Here is a 19,685-nt window from a genome sequence, read left to right as displayed (position 1 = left end):
ATAGTTGTAAATAAGGTAATACCATGATAAAAAAAAAAAAAAACAGAAGACAAAACATTGCAGCAGACTTTATTTTACATTAAAAAGATTTCATACAACTTGACAGACAACCCACATCCTCTCCGCAAAAGACAAGAACACATCAGTACAATTAAAGTATTTTCTAAATTGGCTGCAAGTTATTATAAAACGAACTTTGCTTCATTCTCGGCTAAATCCCATGCAAGGAAACACCCAATTTGTCAACATTCAGCATGAAATTTCTCACACTTCTGACCCTTACTCTGCAGCTCCTTATAAAACCCAAGTGATTAGTTCAGATTGAGCTTAGGCCGAGAACTCACGGTGTCCAAGTCAGAGATGTCACCTGCAAACACTCAGCAGACCTGCAGCATTATTCAGACCTGGGTGTCTACTGACTTGCAATGTCTTTGGGGATGAATATTTAATAAAAGTAGCACAGGTCTCTTGGGAGCTGGCTTTGGCTGCAGCACTAGCTAGAATATGCATGATCCTCAGCAGAGTAGGCTCACTGAAAAAGCAGCATAACAAATAAGTTCAGAACAAAATGAAGAGCCATTTTCACAAGAGGTACAACATATTTGGTCACCATGCACAAAAAGAAGATTGACAAATTGCACACCTGCCAACATGGATGCTGGAAGCCAGACACCATGCAGCCTCTCCCTCTGGCGTCGGACATTCCTGCAAAACTTGGCGGGCCAAACAGAGGGCTGCGCCAGCCAGCTGCACAGGCAGAAACACCACACACTGGGCCTCCAGCAGAGAGAGTTCTAGTAGATAACGAGCCATCCACACCACCTATAAGTACAAGTGACCGCTCAGACTCCACCAGCATGCAACAGCATGAGGAAGATGACACACAATGTGGTTTTACCGCAGCACTGCAGCGAGCGACAGAGGCAAACAGGAGGAGGAAGTGCAGCGGGGGACTGAAGGACAGATCAAACTTGAGCGCACACAAAACTTTGCGTTCCATTCGCAGAAGCTGATGCTTTGTGTAGGTGTGGTCCATCAAGCTGCAGAGTCCAGACACCTGGAAATGTCACAAAAATGCTTTAGAACAAAAGTTTTTCAAAAACATGCCTCATTGATTCCAATAGTCTGTTGAGTTTTACAATGAATGGACCATTTATTCGGACATGCTAGCCAGCTCCAGTTTCTATAGTTGGGCAGGAGTGAGGCAGCGTACCTCTGGAAGGAGGCTCTCCTCTTTCTTTGCAGCAAGAAAGAGGCAAACCATGCTAAGGAGCTGGAGGTTGGCTACGGACACCTTCAGCTGTCGCAGGGAGCGGTTGAGGAGGTGCATCGCTAGGTAGAGAGTCTCTTCCTGGAACTGTAGCAGCTCCTGAAAGAAGTAAGCATTGTCTTTATTAAAACACGGTGGTTAATTTAGGTTTTGTCAAACCTGAAACTTTTTGCTAAATTCTTCATTTACTCCCAGGTACAGGTTAGTCTACGTCAGTGGTTCTCCCACACCTTTACAGACTCAATGCAACTAGACTGCCTTTACAGCTTGTTTTATGTAATGAAGGGGGGAAGGTATGGACTAACTCACTGGCACCACATATAGTTCTAAGACACAAAGTTTGTTTGCGTTTTCAACTTTTAAGATTAAACTTCCAAGTTTGAAGTTAGGGGGGAAAAAAATCCCTTGACATTTTGAGTGGTAGAGCTTCCCCCCACCAACTCCAACTTAAAAATCCAAAATGTCCACCTTGCAAATAGAAACTTAGCAATGGCTGGAGTTTTAGATTTTTATGGCACTTGGTGGCTTCTACCGACAGCCACCAATCAGAATAATGGAGCAAGAAGGGGGAAGACGCACAGCAAAGGCCTCAGGCTAAGGAGAAACTGAGGACAGCTGCATGTAGGGCTCCTTCACAGCACAACAGCTGAAGGTTTGAAGTCATTTTTCTGCTGCATTAGATCACAAACTGAAGTACAGTATGTGTAAAATAAGCTTGGCTTGGATTGTGAATGACAATGGTCACCTGAGTACATTCATTGTCCAAAGCTGGTTCAATAACGTGGACTCGGGTTAGGTTTCACTCAGTATTATTTCTTACTCAAAAGTTGGATTTGAGTGGTAAATGGAAAAAAGTACAATTACCAACACTTTCTAGTTAAACAGCATACATTTGTATTCACTTGGCAAATTATTAATATTTTTCTACATACCTTATAAACCCAGCCCACTGTTGATACATGTGACACAGTTTGCTAACCTTTAAGCTGATGTGATGGAGGTTCCCTACAATGATTTGTTGAGGTTTAATGTTGACAAAGAAAACCACCACTCACATGAACCTGAATGATCCACTCTACTAGGATAGCTCGAGTAGCATCAGTGAAATGGCGAGGGAGATCAGCATTGGGAAAGGAGTACTGCATTTGAGTTCTCTACAGTGTGTGGGAGGGGGGGGTAGGGAAAAGCAAAACAGGAAAAACATCTTTAAATGAAACAGTTGCTGTTTAGCAAATTGTTCCAGTCCTCATGTTTCTCACCATCATGTCCAAGAACATGTCCCAGGCATATGTTCGATCCCAAATAAGGTCCAGATTCTCAAGTGCCATCTCGACTTCGTGTCTCAGTAAGCTGGGAACCAGGGTGTGTAGGCTGTGAAGCCCCTGCAGGTCGTGCAGGTAGAGGAGCACTGGATCCTCCACAGAGCCATCTGCTGCACATAGAAAAGCCTTTTCATTTTTAAACAAAAGCCTTTTCATTTTTAAACAAAAACTGCAAAATACTCTTATATGGAGCCTTTGGCTACTCATTTTTAATTTACAATTCAACCCCCACTGAAATCACAACTTTTTACATAATTCGAAAACACACTGCTAGAATCATGCTCCCCCGTTACTTATTTGTAGTGCACAAACATCTCAAAGTGGACAGACCCAGAAGTGTCTAAAACCTGAAGACACTACCAGCCTTGCATGTCCTGCTATCCTCATGGAAACCCATGATGATGACTTCACTGGTTTGCGTTGATGGCCTCCTTTCCTGTAGAAAAAAATGCATTCATAAGTTGGGCTGCTTAGATATCCAAGCTGTCAGCTGGTTTGGTTCAAAGCACAAGGTGAGTGGGAGAAGGGTTGGGGAGAGAAACAAATCAGCCGCTTTAGGATGAAGGTGGTAAACAGGACAGCAGGCCTACCCATCTGTGCTCTTGTTCTATTTTGACTGGGGCCGTTCTGGACTCCTCCACTTCTACAGGCCCACAGGCATTAGCCCAAGTTCTTAGTGGGGCTCTCCTCTCATCCGCCTGAAGGGACAACAGATCGTCTCTGCTCAGATCATGGATATTTCTTTAAATTCCTATCACCTTGCATCTTTTGCAGGATGTTTGCAGAAATTTACGTTGGTTTCTGCTCTGGTCATATTAATCAGAGACTCTCCAACACCTGAGATCAACTAAACAAAAGGTTTTTTCCCCCCCCCTTCACATTTAAAAAATGAACCCATCTAAGCTTGGGATTTCACCAAAATGAGAAAAGAAAGCCACATAAATTTAGAATATACATTTAGAAACAGTTTTGATACATTTCATTCCTTTTCCTGTCAAATTGTTTGAAGACTGCTGAGCATATAGGCCATATAGTAAACAACCTCAAGTGGGTTGTATTCATAGCGATTGGCAAATTACATCCGATGATGCCATGGGATTGGATCCGATGAACACACACTGCTCACCTTCTTGTGTAAGTCCAACGGGGCCTTGGAGTCGCAGAACCCGGTCCTGGCCATGGTGACAGCCGGAGACGGAGTTCCCGTGTCGCGGCCGCTGCAGCTACTTACGACGGAGTTCAGGGGAGGCCTGGCAGGAGAAAGGAGCCACGCTGCCTGGAACGACGCTAATAAACACAGCTGGAAGACACTGATTGGCTTTCAACATCCGGTGGGTTCAAGTAAAGGGATGATTTATTAAAGAATTGACGCTTCTTAAAGTATAATCTGCAACCTCCACCAAGTACATATAAATTTATACATATTTATAGTTGCACAACTTTTCCCTTTCAGAAAGTCCGATCATTTTCATTTCATTTTTTTTCTTCAAGTATTTTCTTTCGAGTATGTCACTTTATATTCTTTTCCCCCTTTATTTGCATTATTCAACTTAAGTTCGCCCCTCCACAGAAATCATGTAAATGCAAACATTTAATTGGGACAATCAGCAGATGCTAAGTGGAAAGTGGAATACAAGACGGTGTTAAAAGATTTTCCGTCCACATTGGCATTCATGACTTAGGTTAATACACCACCAGATATTAGCAATCTGACTTATTGGGCTTTCTATAGAAATCAATGAGATCTGAAAAAATAAGTTGGTTTGTCTAGGTATCTTCTCATCTGCCTATTTCACTTATTTTTTGCCCTTTGTTGCATATGTGTTCACCTGACGTCTTCCAGGTGTGAAATTGTGCCACCTACTGCTTGTTTTGTGCAGGATGTCAATTTGTACCCATCAGAGGGACGTTGCATTCTAACTTTGACATCTGACTAGTAATTTTCTGATACTCATTGTTTACTATGAAGAATGTATGACTCCAATGAAGAACTCAGTCTTGGCAGGTGGTTGCTCGTACAGAACCAGGTTTTGCTGGAGGTTTCTTCCTATTAAATGGGAGTTTATCCTCTATTGTCACAATGCATGAATGGTATGAGGGATTGCTGTAAAGAGAACAATGCAACCAATTGTCTACTGTTGCTTCATGCTCGTCCAGGAGGGGTGTATTGTACAAGTCAATGACTCTATGCAATCTGATGAATTTCCTTAGGAAACATTTTAAGCTATTTTGAATAATAAACTGAACTTGAAGCACTGTTTGATAACTAGGATCAGTTAGAATGTGACTGAATTGAACAAACTTTTATAAAAAGCCACAGGGTGACAACTGTTGTGAATTGGCACTCAACTAGAAGCAGGAGATCGCTTCATTAATCACAGTGATAATCAGTCTGATTTTAGTAGAGTCAACTGACACAACAGGCATCAGAACCAAAACAAGGGCAATATTTTTTCAGAAAACATTAAAGCCGCTTGCATTAAATGAGATTGGATTATTTTCAAGATTGCTCAAATGTCATTTGTGAAAAACAGAAAATACACTTGGTGAAAGATTGGAGATTGTAGTTATTGTAATTTAGTAGCATATAAAGTGAACAGATTTCTCATTAAGTGAAAGCAGAGCATAAAAGACACAGACACAGGTTTGATCAGTAAAAAGGTTTACTGGCACATTATAGTTGCAAATATAAGCTACCATACTGTAGCAGGTATCACCCGTTACATTGTAAAGTCTTAAAAGGAGGGTGGGAATTCCAGCTAGGACAGCATCCTCCCTTTAAAGATTGTTTTTTTTTTTCATTGCCTTCTGAGCATCAATTAAAAAAAAAAGAAAAATGAGAAATAAAATGTCTCTGTAACACCAGAATCAGGTATGACATTCCTGACCGTTGATCACATTCAGATATACAGAGAAACATGTTAACCATGGTAAAGCTGCAAATCAAACACTACAAAGCTACAGGCCTCCCCTTCTACTAATGCTGCATTCGAAAACAAGCTCCTTTTCCTTTTTTTTTTTTTTGGGTTTTTTTTTTTTTTTGGTATTTACATAATAATGAAGAGGCACTTGTTGTGCCAGTGTACGCCTACAGGAGAGGTCAGGGGTGTTCACTTGCATGTTCAGCTGTGAAGCATTGCTTAAAGCGTGGCCAACAGAGAGGTTCAATCTATGGCTTCACCACCAAGTTTAAAGAGTCCGGCAGCATCCCCTTGTGGCCATGATAGCAATGAAGGCAAATCCACAGTGGAGTCCATCAGTGCAATGGTTCTGATATCAGGCCCTGCCAAAGCAGGACTGCAGGACAGAGTATGATGACTGTGCCTGAGCCAGTGAGAAGAGGTGCTGGAGTTGTTTCAGCGTAAATCAAAGCCATTTGATCACGGTATTGTCTGCAGGAACTGAGGCCACCCCATGGTCTTTGCTGTGTTGAAAAGCTGCTGTGTTTTTTTTGTTGTTGTTTTTTCCTGTGTTTGAATCACTACGTTCACTCAAGCATCTAAACAGGCACGCTCTTTCACTCAGTCAAGCAGACAAACTTAAAGTCACCAACAAACAAGCAAAAATAAAAACTAACTCAAATAAAAATCACACAAACATAAATTAATGTGACAAGAGAGATGTCTTGGAGGACGCTAATTTGTTCATGCGAAACCTTCAAACACGTTAAGTAGTCAATGTTCTGCAATGTCTGTAGGAGAACGCATTAAAAGGACAGTTTTATTATTATCAGTGCTACTGAGTAAGACTAGCTGCTGTTGTTCTTAACTCAAATACTATCAGGGAAAAATTAAGTTCAGGATTTATGAGGTTTAGTAAAAATTTAGGGCAGTATGTTAATACCTATGCTTTAAGAATGAAAGGTAATATAAGCAGAATATAAATGACAATTTCTCCATTCCAATGTACATTTTTAAATTGTAATTTAAAAGGGCTTTTTGGCTCAATATGGACCTAACCTATCATTTCTCTAATGGTATCCCCTTGAAGTCAAAAACTTCAGTTTAAGAAAAACAAAAACATAAAGAAAGCAGTTCAAAAAAACTTTAATATATTCATATTTTATATAATGTACTTAAAACCAGACAATCTGTCTTGCAAAATTTGAGAAACAGATGGACAAAAAGGGAGGAAAACTCAACAAACAAAAACAGGAAACAGAAAAAAAAATGCTTTGATGTTCTTTTGTCACGACTTAAAAGAATAAAGCAAGATCTCTTCCAGCATCACGACATAAAAGTTTGAGTCAGCTTCTCTCAATCATGTGCCTTCATGACTAAAAGTATGCAGGTTTTCTCTTGAAACTAATACAGCTGATGTTTGGGCAGTTCCTCCTTTTTACAGGTGAATTAAAGGCAGGTCCAACAGGTCACACCTCCGTTGCTTCAAACAACGGACACTTGTGCTCGGTCACTTGAGGAAACAAATCAGGTTCTAAATGTGAAATGTTGACTCAAATCAAGAGATAAATGTCCAAAAAGTCACTTGGAATTATTTAGTTTTTTTTTTTTTTTTAATGAAGGGAGGAATTAAAAAGCTAGGTTTAAAAATACTTCAAGACGTTGCACTGATATTAAAAAATATATATATTGCTGAATAACCAATTCAGCAAGGGAGGAAGTTTTACAGAACAAAAAGACAGAGTAAATGCTTAAAACAGGACATTTTCTGGACAAGTCCAGGAAAACTGGGGTCAGAGTTTTATTCAGTCTTTATCAATATGTACACATGGAGAAACTAGCCTGGATCTTCTTTCTACAAAACCAGAGACTAGCTGGAATCCGAGTTTACAAACCTGGACTCCACGTGAATGAGTGCTGCATCACATTAGCGAATGCAGTTTCGACAGCAAAGGTAAGCCATGCAATAAGGTCTGTTTGTTTATCTTGACTGACACAATTTAACAGCCAGCAATCAGAACAGCAATCTTAAACTACACGGCTTCAAAATGAAAAACAGCCCACTGAGTGTTTGCGTAGTGTGTCCTCTCTCGCCCATGTTCCAGCAAAACGTTTAGTTTAAAAACATGCATAAAAAATGACACAAATGGATGGCTGACGATTCAAACTGTTGTTCACTCGTTCCTCTTGCGCTCTCTCTGCACACACGCATACATTCATATCCTCTCGCCCATCCGCATATACACCCTGTGCAGTGCAAACACCGTAATGGCAACTCTCCTCATCTTCCCCCATGTCCTTGTTTCCCTCCCACCCCCCTGCTGTAGGAAAACCCTACACTTGATTTGTAACAGCAAGTTCCAGAAAGGGCACTTGTTATTTTTCTTTTTAATTAAAAAAAAAAAAAAATAAAAATTGAAATATGGCTTTACATTTAAAACCGCAACTGATGAAAGAAAATAAAATAAAAAAATAAAAAATGTTGTTTTCCCCTCCCTCAAATATTTTTTTTTTCATTTTCCAAATTCAGATTACACTCTTTAAAATTCTACCAAGTTTGTTGATGTAAATATGTAGTTTAAGCATGGGTTGTTTGTTGTGCGTGCATGTGTGTGTGTGTGTGTGTGTGTGTGAGAACCTTGGGTACAGCTGGTAAAGATGAGGGACTTGCTGGCATAACCTGGTTTGAAGTGTAAAGGCTTTGATGTGGTGTTGCAGAGGTCCAGCAGGACGTGCAGAGACAAAGCTGCCAGTCTATTCAAACAAACCTGCTGAGCTTGGTCAGGCATGGGCCGTGTGTTGAATTCATACTTTATAAACTATATTTTTTTTCTCTATGATTTACCTGTAATTGTGTCAAAGACAGAATGAAAAATGTGCCTTGTGCCACTTTTTTTTTTTTTGTTTTGTGTCATTTTTTTTATTTATTTTATTTTTTTTATATTCCTCACCAGTGCAAGGGTGCATGTGGGATTGGGATTGTGATTGTGTGCCAGCCTGCCTGCTTGTTCATGAGTCTTAGTGATCATTCCCGTATGCTGGCAGAGTAGGAGAACTGAGGGAAGTGTGTACGCTGATCTGAATCCTCAACATCTAAGCTGTCATCTGGAGTGTACACACAGAGAGTAAGAGAGAGAGAGAGAGAGAGAGGGGGAGGCGGAGGAGACAAACATTGGAAGTTAAAAACAGATGTAAAAGATCAGAGTTACACTCAAAAATTCAAAGCATATTTGCTTACACTTGTCTGGAGGAGTTATTGTAATAGATTGTGCTGTGAACTCATCATCGAAGTAACGGGTGTCTGTCTCTGATGTTACTTGGGGCTTGAAGGGTGGGATAAGCTGAGAAAATAGACAAAAAGAAAAAGAATCACTTTACAAACCGCTCATCTTGTGTTGAATAGCACATCATGCATCTCTGTTTCAATCCTCTCACCTTTTTTTCAATCACGTCCTGCCAGTTTATCAAGGCAAAGAACTTGTGGGTCATTACATCTTTGGCATCGTCTGGTCCACCTCCAAGCCTGTTAAAGGAAAACAACATTACTATCACCACCACGTATGTGCCGGCTATAAATAAACATGCAAACGTGGCTATCAGAAACGAGCAGCGAGCGATGCTGACCAGTTTCAAAACAAATTTAGTGCGTGTTTTTTAGTAAGCCTGCAGGCACAGCTCAGGGTGCCAATATTAGCAGTTCTCCTGCGACTGGCAGAAACACGGGGACTTGACCAAAACAACAATCAATTATGTGCCTGTTTAAGACCATTACCCAGAACCGAAAACAATCAGCGAGGTACATGGGCTGCAATAACATTATTACTCTGTTTATAGCTGAGCTGCCAAGCACACTCAGCAAAGCATTAACTGCAGCAAAGTGTTAAACCCAAATAAAGAATATTTTCTGAGGCTTTACAGCTCTTTCTTTGGGAGATGAATCTATCAGCAGATGAATGAGCACAAACAGCTAATCCAATTTTATTCTTACTTTTTTAAAATCACCAAATCCCAACATAAACATTTACTCCTCCTTAAACAGTCCAACAAAAGAGATGATAACACATGGAGACAAGAATTTTAAATGATAAAATAGAGACTAGTAAACAGCATTTTCAAGTAAAAATAATAATTTTGCTTTATGCCTGGTTTCCTGTAGCACCTTGGATCTTAACACAAGCACCAATGGCTTTGCTTAGTCAACCTTTAGTGGCATTCAGAAGAAGCTATCTGTGTTTATTATGTGTGAGGTTGGAACAAACATGCGCTTTCTGAACATGCGCAGAAACCGTATGATTTTTACGGTTTCTGTTTACATGAGGTGTGTTTCCACTGCAAGAACCTGTTTCAGGAACCAGGGTTGTTTTCCTGGGGATATTTCTGAGCCTCTATTGTTTCCACTAAGAACCAAAGCCGAACCAGATTACCAGGAAATCTACCCAGGTAAGTGGTCCCGATAGGGAGGCACATTTCCTGCTAAATTAAGTTCGACAGGAGTAGTTCAATGTTTTTCTTACATTCAAATTTTGTAATAAAATCTGTTTTCCAAACTTTCGTGGAAATTTCTCTTGTTGCGTCTCTTGTTGTACAGACTACAATTATTAAAATCTGTGAATGCACCAAATTTAAAGGGATTCTTCCAACATGTCAAAGTGTCAATGTGAAATGAAAACAATAAATGGAGATCTTGACAGCAAAACGTCGGCTTTTAAACCTTTTAGTGTGACGCTGAAGAGGAGTGCGGTGAATGTGCGGGGTTTCTGAAACCATACGTAAAAAAAACCTTGCATAAGTGCACATGGGGTCAGTACGACCTGTGGGTCCAAATGACCTCGTCTCTTAAAACCTCGGGAGGGTTAATCCCAACCAGAGCCGATTCTTTTCTCTTCTCTGCTCCAAAAGCATGTAAACAGGACGTCTACGGCACTTAAGGGTTTCAAAAGAGGTGTAAGGCGTCTTTAAAACATGTGGAGTGTAATGGACGAAACAAAATTAATCAGTTAGGGACTTATTGTTGAAAATTCCCGCTTTTTTCATCACAATTGGAGCCTTTCTAATTACATGATTCGTCTTTACTTTTAGTGACACACTACCTAAAAGCCTCTAAGTCGAGTGGAAAATCTAGTAATTCAGATGTGACATGTTTTTTAAAAATTGGTAACACTTGCAAAGCTGTAGCTTTCATTAATAATGTGCTTTATTTAAACATAAGCACAAAAACAATCAGTCTTCCTGCAACACACACTTATATATAGCTGGTATAGCTTAGTTTTAAATCATGCCTGCAAAATTTCCTTTATTTGTTAATATTTGCTATGAGTTATGAAGTACAGTGAATCAGATCACCAACCTTTGTTTGGGATCTTTTTTCAGCAGGCCTGCCAGCAGGGCCTTGCCCTCTGGCGCCAGGGTCTTCGGGAAGCGGATCTCCTCCATGAGGATGAGCTCAAACAGACGCTCGTGGTCCTGGTTGTAGAATGGTAACCGACCACACATCATCTCATACATCACCACTCCCAGTCCCCACCAGTCCACGGCGCGGCCATAGTCGTTGTCCTCCAGTACCTGATGGAGAGCAGACAAAAAAAAAGGGAACATTCAATTACGAAAGAAAACAAACGTTAAAAATAAAAGAAGAAGGAAGTAGGAATGAAGACCTTTTGTTCTCTGGTTACGCTGCCACTTTCAATAGAATAGCTTCACGTAAAGTTAAAGAGCAAATCTTAATAATTTAAAAACAGACATACACGTGAATGCAAACTACTAACAGTTTATGAGTTTATGATGCCTCACAAAGCAGAATATATAAATTCTTTTTTTTAATGACAGTAACGCAAGATATAAATGGGTTTAAATGGTAGGATGTTTACTCAGTGTTACTCTCTATGTATCATTTCCCCTTTTTCTTGGCTTTTCAGGTATCATATTTTTAAACGTCACCCTACCAACACGTTTCTGTTTTCTTTCCTGATCACCAGAACGACGAAGGCTTTACCTCTGGCGCCAGGTACTCTGGAGTTCCACAGAAGGTTTTCATGGTGGCACCGTCTGTAATTCCCTCCTTGCACAGCCCAAAGTCTGTTATCTTTATGTGGCCGTCTTTGTCCAACATCAGGTTCTCCAGCTGCGCAAGAAAAGATCCAATTTAAAGTCAAATCACTTCAGCAGTATGACTGGCAGAGAAATGGGAAGTCTAGATAGAGCTTTTCTCCTGCCCCATCTATATCTGTTTCTCTGATCTGCTGATTATGATTTTTAGGGTTTCTGATTTGACTTTCTGACGACTGTAACACTTTAGAGAAGATATATGCTGCAGGTTCTTAGATTCTACAGAAAATTAAGGAGAAGCAGGATTATTGCTAGAATAAAAACATATTTCCTTAACATATTCTCTGAGTTTTGTTAAAACTACAAAACTATATCTTAAAGCTTATGCTGTCAATGGGGCCATAAGTCCCAGTAAGGCTTATTTTATATGAAGAAAGATAAAAATAAGCAACCATAATGAGCTGATATTTATTTCCTGAAACTTGACCATTTCAGCTCACCGCCTGACTGATTAGTTTTAAATAGAGATGCACCAATGACTTTTAAACCAACAACTGTTCAAAGTTCAAACTGAAAGAGGAATAACTGAGCTTCAGCTTCAAATGCTGCAGTTTCACACTGCAAGACATTTCTCTCCGTCCCTCTTGAAACTCAACAGCAGTCCAACCACTCTGAATAGCTTACATATATTAATCACAATCTGTGCGTCATTAAATCAAGACACTAATTACCTTTAAGTCCCTGTAAACGACATTGCGTGAGTGTAGATACTCCAGTGCTGATACTATTTCTGCACCATAGAACCGTGCTCTATCTTCTGTGAATATCCTGTCCCGGGATAAGTGAAAGAAGAGCTGCAAGAGAAATAACAATTTAAAAAAATAATAATAATCTACAAGTCAAGTGTCAGAATCTGCAATTTCAACATTTAACACCGTCTTAAAAACAGTAAAAGTAAACATGACATTTGCTAGATTTTTATTTACAGCATAACTGAATTTTAAAGCCGACTACTTTTCATTTCAACCTCCACAACAGTAATGTAGAGCTGTGATAACAAAAGGCAGAAAAGGAAGCCTTACTTCTCCTCCATTTGCATACTCCATCACGAAGCATAGCCGGTCGTGTGTTTGAAATGCATATTTTAGTGTCTGAAGAAGAGAGGAAAATGCATGACTGGGTTTGAGGGATAAAACAGTCTAATGCTTACAGACAAACAGCTCAAGTACAGGTGACCCACCGTTAGAAAAGGATGCCGTGTGTTTTGGAGAACTCTGCTCTCTGTAACTGTGTGAGCCACCTCATCCTACATGAACACACACACACACACACACACACACACACACACACACACGAATTTAGTCCATCCAGTGACCGAAAAACAACATATTACTTCTCTAACACAGTTTAAACCAACGGCTTTAATGTGATAGGATTTACTTTAGCAATGATGACTTCTTTGCGGAGGATTTTCATGGCGTAGTACATCCCTGTAGCTTTCTCCTTAACCAAGATCACTTTTCCAAACGTCCCTTTGCCGAGCAGCTTCAGGTAGTCAAAGTCACTCATGGTCTGGAGGAGAAAAGATATATGTGTTTACCGTCCAGCTAGTCTGAACTACTTTCTGTTTTTTTTTTATGTATTTTCAACCAGAATCAATAAACTGGAGATTATGTCAAACACTGGATGATGTCCGATGGTTCTGTTCTAGTTGTGTGCTAGAATTATTATTATTTTTTTCATTCTAATATGTTTGCATTGGATGCAACATTTACAGAAAACTATTTGAGTAAAGGTTGGGGAAAAAGAGAGATTAAGAAATATTTAACAATAGGTAAGGCTAAGACAATCAGTCTATAAATAAAATCTATAAAATCAAAGTCAATTTCAGGTTAAGAATCGACGCAAAAAAAATAAAAAATAAAAGATAAAACATTTTGCTCCCTCGTTTTATTTAAAGAATGCCCCCACCACCACCAAAAAAAAAGGCTTTGAGAAAGAGGCTTACAGTTTGAACAACTTGCTCAATAAAGATGAGCTTAGCTGGACAAACACAGCAAGCGATTGGCTGCCAGGCACTGCTTGAGCAAATACTAACCACTTTTGAACGGGATTTGCACATAGCAATCTCCATCTCCTCTGCGCCGCTGCTGTCGCTGGGCGAGCCAAATTTTATCTCCATGGGCTCCTCGTCCTGCTGCTGACTCTTCAGGCTGTTTGCTACTGTCTGGATCACCTGCATCCATTCCTCCCTGACCCGGAAGGAAGCAGACATCGACCTCGTCAAGTCTAATCTTATCCCATGACTAAATGACTCGGTGAAATTAAATCAAGTGACTGTGGGCGACATACTTTTAAAAGTGAGATGAATGTTAAACTAAACAGTCCAAAAATTCAGGGTTAAGATGTGATCAACCAACCCAAGTTTGGAGGATAATCTTTGTGTTTTTCAGAGCGGAGCCTCTGGGATTTTCTACCCAATGACAATTTCTTCGGTTGGAGTTAAATAATCAGGTCTAATCTGGCACTGAATCCTATTTTAAGCAGGATGGATGTTCCTACTTCCATAAACTACAAGGATTCATCTCTACGTAACAAACAAAAACCACTTCAGTGTGTTAAAATTTGTGTCTTTCTATCTTTACTTCCTTTAAAAGAAGTCAAACTCATCAACAATCAAACATGTTAAACATAGTGCTGCAATGACACTGTAAACATGTGGTTTACGTTCTCATACATGTGGTGAGGAGCTCAGAAATGATGTTTGTCAGCTGTGTGTAATAACAGGCCATCTAGTCCGACAAATGTTTCACAGAGCTGACGTTTCCTTCTTTAAATGACTTCAGCTGACATACATGTATATATGCGAAATAATAACATGCAAATATTTAGCTCGTGTTTCAGCATGAGCGGTTTCAGTTTCAATTCATAGCAGAAATTGAAGAAATGTTTTTATATTTAACTTTTAATTTTTTATTTTTTTGCATTATAAACTGGATTTTTAGTTGTTAAGAATTTTTTTAAATTTTTTTTTACCCATTTCATTAAGGTCAAATTTATGACGAGTCTTACCTCTCGCTGTTGGTCTCCACATGGAAAGTCCGCTCTATAACGGTGGTCCACTGCAGACATCGAATTACAAATGTGTTGGGCTTGGGGCGCTCCGTCTTCATCAGCTGGCACTCTACAGAGCACAGATACATCAGACACTCCAGGCAAGACATGAAAACACAACAGCAGCTGGACGGGAAGCCAACCTGCGACGGAGAAGTTGTTGAGCGGCGGCAGGCTGAGGTCACTGGACACCTCCGGCTTGTCTTTGTATCCGATAAAGGATCCATCGCTCTTCAGGATGAAGTAGCGAGGTCGCCATGTTTTGATGTATTCACCTGGACACAAAAACACGAGAGACTGTGTGTCGGTGCTTCACCACTTCTTCTCTTGATATTTCTTTAATAGGAGGATGGTTCGGACTTTAGAGTGAAGTTCCAAGAAAGTGTCAGTCATAGTTCACTCATCTCTAACAGAACAATGTCTTACTGCCATTAACTTTTAAAAAAAGTGAATAAATCTTCAGAAGAGAGTAAGGCTAACAGCTAGTCAGAAGAACTAACTACTTTAGTATCTTAAAAATGTTTCTCCATAGGACACATTGCTTCCTCCAGGAAGTTGCAGCATTGTGATTGCAACTATTACTTCTCCTTCACTCATAATTCGCAAATTTTGCGCAGAGTTCAAGTTTTCACCAGTCAATCGCAACTTTTCCGCAAATCTGACCAATCACCTTAACGCTTTCTGTATTCTCTGACAAATTATGACCAATCCCTGATGTCCCTTAACTTTCTGTCTCACAATGTCTCTTGAAAGCTGAACCAGCAAGATGAAAGTGTGTTTTATGCTTTTTTTTGCAAAAGCGACTTTGAGATGCTCTGCAGGTTTTTTTTATACCGTGTAAACTTATCTTGTTAACGTCAATGGCCAATATTGAATTATTCTTTTGCACTTTGAGAACTCCTCAGGATGTAATTTCATTGGTATTAAGGGCACAAATTATACAAGATAATTGAAAACATTATTTGAGCTCAAAATTTCAACTATGTTAAGATGCTTTCTTTTTTGTGTGCAACGATTTCAACTTTTTGGAAGACCATATTATGGCAAAAATAAAGCTAAAGAAAAAGTGAAATTTTGATTGCGATTCTTTGAAAAAAGTGCAGCAAAATCAGTAACTTTAGACCACGATCACAAAAATACATCTCAACACCCTGGAAGGACGGCTACAGAAGGGAATATTAATTGTTCCAGTGTCTCTAAAGACCGTCTTTAGGTTTGTTATCGTTCTCCAAGTCGAAAACATCCATGTGTTCATAGCAAGGTTTCTCTAACAGCTGATGGTTGAATCAGTTTGACTGATCAGTGGATGAATTAGATATTTCCAACCCAACGAAGAAACATATGGCCTTATTTTACGAGAGGTAAGGTAACTGAAGCCACTACCTTCCCAAAATTTCTCTTGACAAAATGTGGAAGTATCCCTTTAAGTTTTCCCTTTGAACAAAAACTAATGTGGAGTCTTTAAATGGTGGGATCCCTCCTTGTTTCAGCACAATTAACAAATCAAGTCAGCATTTCCCTGGGGACAGGACGGGGTTCGACAAGGCAAGTCTGCATAGCCTACTTCATATTAGTTCCCCATCTTATGACGAGAGGTGTAGAAGAAATTTATTTTTCTGGAGATTGAAACTTTACTCCTGGGATGAGAGCAATAATGACATATTATATATGCCCCAGTACACTGTGTGCCATTAAGTTTACTGACATAAATATTGCGAACCCATTAAACGATGCCAACAGAAGGAGAATAAAAAAGAAACGGTGAAATATAAGGATAGACAGTGTACTAATACATTGTAAGGAGAACATTGTAAAGAGACAGCATTGCTTTTTTTCTGTCTGACAGCTCAAACATTAAACCTGAAAAACAGCCTTTTAGTAATGACTGCCACAAGCAGGAAAATAACTTCAAAAAATAGCTTTAGTTTGGCACTGAGCTACCAAACCGTGACAATGTGACATCAGAAAAACACTAATGAAGCGGGCTTATTATTTCTGACATGAACTACACGTCATTTGTTGTTTAGCAATCTACAGTTTGTATGTACGTTGAAAATGGAGCCAACAGTACTCAAAAATATAAAGTTTTCACACATTTGTTGAGTTTTTTTTGACACAAAATTAGTAAAATTATTTAAAAAGTCTTTTTTCCCCTTTTTTTCAAATAAAATTTAAAATTTATCCTTTTATCTTGTCTCTTCATACTTTAGCTCTAAAAAAAGTCTTTTTTCCCCTCCTTTTTGTTATAATAAAGGCTAATGGAGCTTTTTCATAATTTTACTGTTAAGGAATTAGTAGTCAGGATAACTTCCTGTTTGATTGTTTCTTGGAAACAACAAAATCCACAGGACAAAACAGATCAAGGAATTGTTGAAGCTCATCACTTTAAAAAAATGCAAAAAAACTTAAAAAAAAAAAAAAGCTAAATGGCAAAACATACTAAATTTTATGGTGCTTTTAAAGTCATATCGACCAGTCAAAACACTACACTCGTCACATTCACCCAAACCCACTCACTAATGTGCACACCTCCAGCAAAAAAATGGTTTCTCAATAGCAGAGGGTCCAGACTCTCTGTATGAATGGAAATGAAGAATAAGGACCTGGTTTTCATCAGGCTACTATTTCATGCCATATGTAACACACATATGAATGCCAATATATTTTGCTACTGTATATTCAAATATTTCATGATAGGCACAAAGAGCCTCTTACCTCTCTTGTGGAGCCATCCTTCTTTAACAACAGTGACTTCATCCATGCTGGGGCAGAAGACTGTTGGGGTAGGTAGGGGGCTGCAGGGAAGCTGATGGAAACTGGTCTTTTTAGGTAAGTGCCTCACAGTAGCTTAAGATTATATGATAGAACACCTGGAGGACAAAAAACAAGACTTGTGAAGAATAAGCATCTTATAAAGAGATTAGGAGAGCACTCTACACATGTATTTGTAGTCGACATTAGAAAACACCTAACAGAAAAAATAGCCACGGGCCATAGAGACATAAAGAAAAAGAGAAAAAGCAAACAAGACACAGAACCCAAAAGAAGAAATACTACAACCTTTGAGATGAAGGTTAAAACATAAAGTGAAAGCAATGTATGAAGGCAGCATATTTTCTCTCACATGTCTCTGAGAGCTGTCAACATAGCAACCTACTTGGAAAATAAATCACCTTCTTAAGCACTCTGGTGTCCTGAAATACAACTCCACAACACTGAAAACTGCTGAAATCTGCACACCATCATCATAAACCAGTCGGGTTGATCATGCATAGCTGCATATCGTAACCTTGGTCTTCTAACCTTTATGGTATAGATAAAAAAAAACATGGCTGCTGTTTTTGAATTTCAGTGGTGCCATGTAAACCTTATAAGGTGCTCCAAGTCAATGATCAAACAGAGAGAAAGATACAAAGCTCTTCATTTAAAATGCAACGGTCTTCTTTTTTGATTTTGGTAAATGTTAGTGGACAGCCCCTGATCCAGGGTCAGCCCAGAATCAACAGCTTAAGTTAGATAATAGGTTTACCAGAATTTCAGGGAAATTCAGTGAAAACTACAGAGCTGAGTGTTTGTAGCTCACACAATAACAGAAATTGCTTTACAGAGCTAAAAGCAATTAAGAAAACACATTAGAAAAGATATAGAGTGGTACACAGGAGAACGACACAAATAAATAAAGACAACAACAAAAACCCAATATAATATAAAAAGATAATATATTAGGTTTCAAAAAATCTTTAGTTGTAATAAAAAAAAAACTCCATGCAAACATGAAAATATTGGGGAAAAATTCAAACCAATCATACATGTCAACATTTTGCATGTTGTTTCTTTTTGTCGTAACCAATGTTGAAATAAAATAATAAATAATGATTAAAATGACCTAAAAGCCATATTGAGCAGATACGTTTTTAGTTTTCTTTTTTAAAACATACAGCCGCAAAGGCTGTTTGAACTGCTTTGTTTACCAAGATAAAAACAGATAAGGCTTCTCTCGACTTCAGACCTTTTATAGCTCCCCATAGTTATCTACGCTGTGAGTGCACAGAGTACTACTAGGTAATTGCTTTTTGAGATAATAAATAAGAAAGCCAACCTTTCACTGTAAGCAGGTTTGTCCTCGCAAAGAAAAAAAAAAAAAAACACATGACAGTTGCTTAAGTTTACGCAATATTGTTTTGCGGCTTTAAAACCACAACTAAGCAGGGAAAGATACTGAACACATATAGACAACAAATAATGCGTAAAACTACTTTTATTACAAAACCCATACATTACTACAATCAGCCCACTGAAACACAGTAACGTAAACACAGCCACAGCGTTGGAGGGTGGTAGCTAGCTAACATAGTCACCAACCTTTCAGCTTTTAATGTGTGTTTTATTGATGGATATGACTAATATAACTTTAAAGATATTTCAAACAACATTAAAACATACGGGCAATGACCAGAACACTGACCAAGGGCGCATTAAGATCAAACAAGGCATCTAGCCAAAACATATTTCTAAGCTAACAGCTAGTTAGCATGTTAGCCACCTGCGCTAGTTCTCATTAATATCTACCCTTACCTCGACTTCGGAGGCAAAAAATATCCGCAACCGTGGCTTTCCGAAGAACCACTGAGCTAAGCTGCACGATGCGCCGACAAGTTACGGTTGGGAGCTTGTGTGTACTGAACTCTGTCAATGATCACACAGCTTTAGCGCACTGCTCACCGAGCTTGTTTTCTTCTCTCGCAGCGGCGGAGACGGGCAGGAGCGGCGGCGTGCTCGGTTAGAAGCTGCGGCACTCTTTTACCTAAGCAAGCAGAGTGGTGTATAAAGTCCACTCAAGTACGTTATTGATGGCCGAACCGAGTTTATAACTTAAGACAAACAAGCCGCTTCTCTCTACGGGTTTAATGCGGTTAGTCGCTTGCTTAGCATAGAAGCCCTCCGTCTGAGTGTCACTACAACAGCCCTGCAGACGCACACAATGGGAAGTGACGTCCAGCAAGCAGAGGGTCCACTGTACCTGAACGGTCGGTG

General features: G+C 39.3%; 2 protein-coding genes across 2 annotated transcripts; both read right to left on the bottom strand.

The window, feature by feature from the left end:
• Window positions 1-52: 52 nt before the first annotated feature.
• Window positions 53-7,763, bottom strand: ccnp (cyclin P). The gene is made up of 10 exons (XM_016676758.1): window positions 7,757-7,763; window positions 3,719-3,868; window positions 3,183-3,290; window positions 2,953-3,028; window positions 2,530-2,699; window positions 2,326-2,424; window positions 1,214-1,369; window positions 899-1,057; window positions 644-822; window positions 53-532 (listed from the first exon to the last, which is right to left on the bottom strand). Exons 2-10 carry the CDS (start codon window positions 3,770-3,772, stop codon window positions 364-366), a joined length of 1,170 nt encoding a protein of 389 aa, XP_016532244.1. The 5' UTR covers window positions 3,773-3,868; window positions 7,757-7,763; the 3' UTR covers window positions 53-363.
• Window positions 6,053-19,647, bottom strand: akt2 (v-akt murine thymoma viral oncogene homolog 2). Its single transcript, XM_007562795.2, has 14 exons — window positions 19,227-19,647; window positions 17,367-17,521; window positions 14,795-14,926; window positions 14,610-14,721; window positions 13,636-13,789; window positions 12,978-13,109; window positions 12,778-12,843; window positions 12,620-12,688; window positions 12,269-12,391; window positions 11,485-11,613; window positions 10,840-11,054; window positions 8,928-9,015; window positions 8,731-8,833; window positions 6,053-8,597 (listed from the first exon to the last, which is right to left on the bottom strand). Exons 2-14 carry the CDS (start codon window positions 17,410-17,412, stop codon window positions 8,518-8,520), a joined length of 1,449 nt encoding a protein of 482 aa, XP_007562857.1. The 5' UTR covers window positions 17,413-17,521; window positions 19,227-19,647; the 3' UTR covers window positions 6,053-8,517.
• Window positions 19,648-19,685: the final 38 nt, after the last annotated feature.

The sequence above is a fragment of the Poecilia formosa genome, unplaced genomic scaffold (genome assembly GCF_000485575.1).
Source record: "Poecilia formosa unplaced genomic scaffold, Poecilia_formosa-5.1.2 Scaffold141, whole genome shotgun sequence".
Taxonomy (NCBI): domain Eukaryota; kingdom Metazoa; phylum Chordata; class Actinopteri; order Cyprinodontiformes; family Poeciliidae; genus Poecilia; species Poecilia formosa.
Note: the sequence above shows the minus strand (reverse complement) of the source record. Positions and strands in the feature narration are given on the sequence as shown.